At 37.8% G+C, this 8,175-nt stretch overlaps 1 protein-coding gene across 1 annotated transcript in view; it reads left to right on the forward strand.

The window, feature by feature from the left end:
- Nucleotides 1-8,175, forward strand: part of LOC107670806 (latent-transforming growth factor beta-binding protein 1-like) — an 80,278-nt gene that overhangs the window by 68,533 nt on the left and 3,570 nt on the right. Inside the window, exons 22-26 of the mRNA XM_016463573.1 lie at nucleotides 202-330; nucleotides 721-843; nucleotides 954-1,085; nucleotides 2,298-2,426; nucleotides 7,045-7,185. Of these exons, the coding sequence (XP_016319059.1) occupies nucleotides 202-330; nucleotides 721-843; nucleotides 954-1,085; nucleotides 2,298-2,426; nucleotides 7,045-7,185 (654 nt within the window). The remainder of the gene's footprint in view (nucleotides 1-201; nucleotides 331-720; nucleotides 844-953; nucleotides 1,086-2,297; nucleotides 2,427-7,044; nucleotides 7,186-8,175) is intronic.

The raw sequence follows: 8,175 nt of genomic DNA on the forward strand, positions 1-8,175 counted from the left end.
AAGAAACCCAGCTCTTAGCTGGTCTCTTAATAGGTTTTACAAGATTTTGGGGACTATTTAGCTGATAAGGACAGGAAACCAACTGGCCGCCCAGCTAAAAGTCAACTTGCTAGGAGTCTAGCTAGGCCAGAAAACCAACTTAGACTGGTTTAAGCCACTGCTTGGAATACTGTTACTGATTTCATCCCTCAATTCTTGTAGATGTTGATGAGTGTGAGGACGAGACACAGCTGTGCGTCCCCAACGGAGGGTGTTTGAACATAGAGGGTTCGTTCCTGTGTGTGTGTGATGCCGGCTTTGTGTCCACCAGGGATCCACCAGGCTGTGAGGGTACGTACACACATATTCTCTCATCAATGCATCCTGCTGTGGTTTGTCCTGATTCTCAGCGGTGCTGTGTTGATATTTATCTGATGTTTAGGCAAAATTAATCTGTTGCTTTGTTGAAAAGCTCCAGTGTTTGGCAGTACAAGAGAGAGTGAGAGAAAGAAAGGGATTGTGTGTCTAATGGGTTTCACATATGAGCCAATGTTATTTTTCCTCTGGTGGGACGCGTGTATGTGCTCCCGGGGCCCAGTGAGGTGCCAGAGTTGTTTTAAATGCCCCGTCCAGCAGTAAAATGGGGAGAAGGAAGCGTTTTAGCTGAATGTCTAGACAAAGCAAAATATATGACATAAAATGACCTACTCAAAACCAATGTGTGTGTGTGGGCTTTTTCAGATGTAGATGAATGTGTGGATGGCAGCAGATGTGTAAATGGTACCTGTTCAAACACAGAGGGCTCGTATCTCTGCCATTGTGAAGCAGGTTACCGCCTGGAGCCAACCAATCAGACGTGCCAGGGTAAAAATCTAGAATCCAAAACAATTTGCTTTTTGTATCATCCTCCACCCAGAAGCTCTTTGTTGATTGACTTATTAGTGTGCTGATTGGTTGGTTATGCTGTCTGTCAGATATTGATGAGTGTGCTGACTTGGGGACGTCTATTTGTGTGGTTTGGGCCTGTCAGAACACACCGGGCTCTTACCGATGTGAGGTGCCCTGCCCACCTGGCCTTTCCCGAGGCGAACATGGCGTCTGCATCGGTGAGCGCCCACGGGCATCAGCTTCAGCTGTGATGTCACCGCCTTAGCTCCACCCAGCTTGCATTGTTGTACTGCACATCTCCATATTCTGGTTCTGATCAGAGCTGTTTGTTTGTCTCTTGTGGCTTAATCATTTGCTAATTAACACCACAGACTGCAATTATGTTTCCAATCAGACATACTCATACTCATTCCATCTCCATTCAAGTATTGTTTTTGTTCATGTACACTACTGTTTGTAAGTTAGGGGTCAGGAAAGGAATCAGAAGAATGCATTTAATTGCACAAAAGTGACAGTAAAGACATTTTAATGTCATAAAGGATTCCATAAAGGTTTCCACAAAAGCAGCACTACTGTTTTCAATACTGATTATAATAAGAAATGTCTCTTGAGCAGCAAATCAGCATATTAGAATGATTTCTGAAGGATCGTGTGACACTGAAGACTGGAGTAATGGTTTCTGAACATTCAGCTTTGCCATCACAGCAATAAATTACATTTGAAAATATATTCAAATAGAAAACAGATATTTTCAATTGTAGTAATATTTCACAGTATTACTGTTTTTACTGTATTTTTAATCAAATATGTGACCCTGAACCACAAAACCAGTCTTAAGTCGCTGGGGTATATTTGTAGCAATAGCCAAAAATACATTGTGTGGGTCAAAATGATTGATTTTTCTTTTATGCCAAAAATCATTAGGATATTAAGTAAAGATCATGTTCCATGAAGATATTTTGTAAATTTCCTACTGTAAATATATTCAAACTTAATTTTTGATTAGTAATATGCATTGCTAAGAACTTCATTTGGACAACTTTAAAGGCGATTTTCTCAATATTTTGATTTTTTTGCACACTCAGATTCCAGATTTTCAAATAGTTGTATCTCGGCCAAATATTGTCATATCCTAACAAACCATACATCAATGGAAAGCTTATTTATTCAGTCAATTTCGAAAAATTAACCCTTATGACTGGTTTTGTGGTCCAGGGTCACATATGTAGCCTTGGTGAGAATAAGAGACTTTTTCCAAGAACTTTAAAACAGTCTTACTTATCCCAAACTTTTGAATAGTAGTGTGTGTGATTTTTGATCTCTACTGTTGTGTTCTTTCTCTCATCCTTTCATCTCTGCCCAGACCAGCACACAAAGAGCTCTAACATTTCCTGCTTTCTGTCTTATTGTCTCTCCCTCTCTCGTTCTAGACGTGGATGAGTGTTCTCTGAATGAGAATACCTGTGGAAGTCATGGTGTTTGTCAGAATACAATAGGCTCCTTCAGCTGCCAGTGCGACCCAGGATTCAAGGACTCTCAGGATGGGCAGGGGTGTGTGGGTACGGTTTTTTTTTTCCTTCCTAGTTTGTTATTTTCATTCCATAGTTTAAAATATGCTCAAAATTGACACTATTCAATGAATTATCACTATTAGGAAGCTTACTGGAATTTGACAGCTAAGGTGTTGTCATTGCTGCTTGTTAAAGGGATAGTTCATCCAAAAATTCTATCATTATTTACTCACCTTCATGTAGTTTAAAACCTGCATGACTTTCGTTTTCCCATCAACCACAAATACAAATATTTTACATTTTCACATACTCAAACTTTTGGCAGTCAATCCTGATGCAGTATGTCTTTAAGTTTAAATGTGTCTGAATGACATGTAAGAGTTACAGAGGAAGGAATGATTTTCAGACAATTATAATGCGTAATATTGTGGTCTGTTCCTCACAGAATGCTAATGTGTGACTTTAAAAGACTGATAAACAATAGCACACAAGTTATGTGGAGTACATTTTTGTCCTTTTTGGTGATTCGACCAACAATGTAGAATAAAACTGCTTTTTTAGACCATGGATTAGACTGGAATCTTCATCTCAGTCAAGGGTACATCATTTTAAACATTTGTCAAAATACTATTCAATTCTTTAGGTGTAAAGTTTTTTTGACTTGGAAAAAAAGTATTTAGTTGTCTAATCTCTATCTTGTCCACTTGGAGACATGAATTTAACTGATAGACGTGTGGTATGGTCTGTTTGTAAAGCTCTTGTCCTGACAGACATGTAAACCAGAGCTGGATTTGAAACCGAGGCCAGCACTCTCTGAGATTTTTTGCCACTTCCTCTCAGACAACATAAAAAAGATGGCAGACGCTTTGCTTGAGCCATGATTGATGTGAGTGTTTAGTTTCTTCCAGTCTGAGGGTGGACGGCACAGACCCCGGTAATGTTTAAAACACAGCAACCGGGATGAAACACATCAGTGGCCCCCACATACACACATAGACACATTAATACACTGACACAGAGTCAAGTCCTATTAAAGTGATGGAGCCACATGTATTTACGTGGCCTGGTGTTTAGAGGTCTGGAGTTGGTGGCTGTATTAAAATAACACAGTGTTCTTGTGCAGCCCACCTTCTGAAAGAGTAAGAGCAGAGACAGAGGAAGTTTCACTTTTATTATGCGAGTAGGAATGGGTGGTACGTGCAAAATTAATTTATGAATAATCATAATTAGATGATCTTTTAATGAGATGAAAAGATGGATTATTTTAAATTGTACATTAAATTGTACATTAAATTATCCCACGTTTATTATATATATATATATATAAATTTCCATATATATATTTATATTTTTCTCTCTATATATATATATAGAGAGAGAGAGAGAGCGAATATATAGAAATGTTAAACCAATTTTAAAGTCTTCAGTGTCCCATGATCCTTCAGAAATCATTCTAATATGCTAATATTCCAATATTTTTTATTATTTTCACCATTGAAAACAGTTGTGCTGCTTAATATTAAACTATGTTTTTTTTTTTTTGTTGGATTTGTTGATGAATAAAAAGATACAATTTTTAAAAGTTAAAAGTAAAAATCATTACAAATGTCTTTACTATCACTTTTGCTCAATTTAATTCATCCTTGCTGAATAAAATAGTTAATTTCTTTCAAAAAGAAAATCTACCATGATATTAAATTATTAGATTTATACCCCTATATACAGTATAGGCCTATTGTTCTTCTTGTTTGTTCTCAGTTTGGGATTAGTTTTTAGCAGAGAATTTTTCATACATACACTAGCAAACAAACACACACTCACTCTTAAAAACACACACACTCTTTTCAGTCTCTGAACAGAGGTTGTTTGTCTTGCCGGCTTATGTAACTGGCCACAAACAGCCTCCATCGTTTCTGGTTTCCCACGGCAATAACACACACTACACACAAACGCTAATACACACAGGACATGCATTCCTCTTTTCCTCCCACTTCTCTCTTCTCTTTCTACCCTTATCCATTCTTCCATCTCCCTCCTCAGTTTCTCTCCTTACCACATCCCTTACTCTTTCTCTTCCTCTCCTATCCCTTTGTCCTCCAATTACCTAGAAAGACAGAGATCTCAGGCCTAATAAAATGCTACGCGACAAGATTCCAGCAACAAGAATTTTTTTCTTTTTATAGTGAAAGCGAAAATTTTGTGTAACAACAAAATCACAACAGTGTTTCTTTCCTTTTCTGTCCCATTACTGACAGAAATAGTTGAGAAACGAGCTAAATTCGAACCTGTATCACCCTTGTGAGCACCTAAGTTTAATGTGTCTTGTAAATCCACTAGGTCAGCTTTCCTTTGTTGGCAGTCGACCAACAAAATCAAATCACACATCAGATGATATATGACATTTCTAAAGATAATTTTTAGCCCTTCTGTACAAGCCAGCTTCCCTGTGTCTTGAACTATGTTTTAATGAAGCAAAAGGATAACATCTAATCCCTTTCCAGAGACTGAACATCTTAACTCCTTGTGTACTTGAAAAAAAACAAAAGCATTATGGAAAACCTATTCTGAATCAATTTCTTGGTTCCAATTGTTGCTTACAAAAAGTAAATTGCATCTCTATAAACTTAACAGATACACCACCCATACACATCCACCTATAAATACATTTACTTACCACCTATAAATAGATGTTTTGATGGTTTACAAATTTGGTTAAATAATTTGATGACAAAAAAATATAATATATCTGCATACTGTATAAACAATCAGTCGTTTTTGTTTTGTTTGTTTTTTCAAAGAAAACCTACGTCACCTGGGAAAGCTTAGATTGAAGCACTATGAGCTACAGGAGTGCAAGATTCAAAGTTGATGATTCAAAGTTCATGAACCTTAAGTACATGAAACCGATTCATTTCAAGGAGTAGTAAAGGATTGCAGTTTAAGTGTGTCACATGTTGATTCTGTAGCCGCTCTGACAAGATTCAGTGAAGGATTTGTCAGACTGATTTAAACCGGTAATCTGTGTGTTTGTGAGTCTTTCTAAGTGAATCATTTGTAGATCCAGCTCATAAGAACCCTTTGATTGTGAATCAAAAATGCACTCGCTGTATGTTTTGCTTTTGAGAAAATCACAGTTAAAGTATAATTTCTTTTGTCGTGAGGCTGTGTATTAAGCAACAGTGCAGAAAGCACCCAAACTCTTTTGTGTGTAGAAACTGATCCCGTCAAACCATACTCTAATCTGGAGTGCATGGAAAAACCGCTAGTATATATCAGTACAGTAATATATCAGGTCGTATCTGTCTTTTACATTGTTTATCTGGCACTGAAGTCCATTTCCAACTTTATATCATTCCCTAGTGGTGCGGCACCCCCCGCTGCGACTCCAGACGACCGTTTAACACTTCCAGGCTCATTGATGAGCTGGCCCACCATCACTGAGCGGGTCTGGAGTGTGTACGTGTGTGCGTCTGGCGGTATGGCTCCATTAGAGCATTCAGAGTCTATTGCACATAAAGGCTCTCCACACAAGTTGATTTATTGCATCCTTTTGTATGTGGTTCTCTGAGATGATTGATAAAACCAAGAGAATGAGAGTCACAGATGTGTGAAGTATTGAGAAGAAAAGAGAGAGAACAGAGTAGAAAGGAGGAGAGAGCCTTGTTGCAGGAAATAGACACTTGCATTATAGTGCTACTTTGGTCGTCATAAATTCAAGCTGTCAGAGACAGTCGGCAGAAAAATGGGGCTGTTTTATTTACTGAAGTCAGTTGTGCACATTGTTTGTCATTGCTTTATGAGGTTCCCAAAAGCCACCATTTTGATAAGGAAAATTAATGAAAACTGTGCAGAAGGCTCTGAGCCAATCAGGACAAAGCTATAGAAATGATAAACTATGACTAGATAATGACCAGTGTTTCACAAACTTTAGAGTTCACATAAATTTGTGGTTGTAGAACGTCTGGTCAGAAATCTGGTGAAACGGTGTCTTGTGAACTTTTTGTGATTACAAGCAATTTTTGTACTTTTATAATTATTGTTGTTATTAAGTATACTTGTAGTCCATACAACTTGTGTGCTATAATTTTCAAATCTTTAAAAAACATATCATATAATACCTTTTTGCGAGCAACAGGTCAAAAGTTATTCACTGATCTTCCACTCCAGTGAGCTGTTATCTCAAGAACCACTTGCGACCAGATTGAGTGAGTGAATTGAACTCAAGAACTGATATTCTTTTTAATGAACCGGTTGAACTGGAGTGAACTATTCCTTTTAAACTAGAAGCCTGTTAACGGTATTCAGCAATACTGAACTGACTGTACTGACACTATTAGATGAGAACTGAACTGACATCATGTTTTCTACAAGGCTGCTTTACAGCTAAACTGAACTGAATCAACACTGAACTGACCTAAACAATGACACTTGTTTTTTAGGGCTGCTTTACATCAGAATTCATCTCTGCATCATTGAATAATTATTCTCCTGTTTATCCCTGTAAAGCTGATTTGAAACAATCTGTATTGTATAAAGCACTATATAAATAAAGGTGACTTGACTTGACTTGGTAGAACAGCAAATGATCTCATCCAGCACAAAACAAACTCCTGCAGTTCAGATTGTATCTTCAGTTCAATGATAAAACACATTTTCTTGCCTGCAGATGTGAACGAGTGTGAGCTGCTCGGTAATGTGTGTGGTGAGGCCATCTGTGAGAATCGTGAAGGCACCTTCCTGTGTTTGTGTGCTGATGAGATGCAAGAATTTGATCCGATGTCGGCCAAATGCTTCTCTACACAACCAGGTAAAGTTGTAGCCTACTGTAAACCACCACCACAATGTGATCGACCAATTCATTATCCTACAGAAATCGCACAAACAGTGACCTAACCCAAACCTACAAGACCTACAAGGGGCCAAAGATTGCCTTTCATCCGGACAGATGACCCCTGTCCTCCTCCTACGAAACATCTCATCTTCACTGTATACCTGAAACGATTCTGAAGCTCTTCACGTTTTAATCTCAGCCATGGAGATCCTCTAGTGCAACAGGACATTAACTTCATATCATCAGGGGCCAGCTCTGAGTAGAAGAGAGGGAGGAAAGGCATGATGAATTGGGGTTGTAAATGATCTGGCAGGAGAGAGATGAGATTCAGTCTGAGGATTACAGAGGGACCAAAGCACCATGGGGCCCAAAGCACGTAAGAGCCAAAAAGAAAGCTCCCACGCTAAGATAAAAAAGACCAGTACGGAGAGATATACAAGAAGACCCATCAGAATGAGATAACTGCTTTTGAAAGTCTAGACAACTCTTAAAGGTTTCCTGATTGGAATGGTGATATTTTGTTTTATTGTTTGGTTTCAGTAGTCCACTTTAGACATTCTACTATCTATAAGTCAACTAACTCATATTAAAGTATTAGTGGACTGTTAAGGTTAATAGAATTAGATGACGTACTTATTATTACTTTAGTCAGTAGAATGTGTATTGGAGGGCCAGCAAAATAAAGTTTTAGCAGATATTAAGTAGACAGTCTACTAATAGTTGCAAAGTTACTTACAGTTAGTCTGAAGTGGGCTATCAAAATAAACAGTTACCTATTGCTATTACTCTTTTCGTAACACTTTAGTATAGGGACCAATTCTCACTATTAACTAGTTGCTTATTAGCATGCCTATTATTAACATATTGGCTGTTTACTAATACTTATAAAGCACATATTGGTAACACTTTAGTATTGGGACCAATTCTCACTATTAACTAGTTGCTTATTAGCATGCCTATTTTTAA

The sequence above is a fragment of the Sinocyclocheilus anshuiensis genome, unplaced genomic scaffold, assembly GCF_001515605.1.
Source record: "Sinocyclocheilus anshuiensis isolate Anshui unplaced genomic scaffold, SAMN03320099.WGS_v1.1 scaffold784, whole genome shotgun sequence".
Taxonomy (NCBI): Eukaryota; Metazoa; Chordata; class Actinopteri; order Cypriniformes; family Cyprinidae; genus Sinocyclocheilus; species Sinocyclocheilus anshuiensis.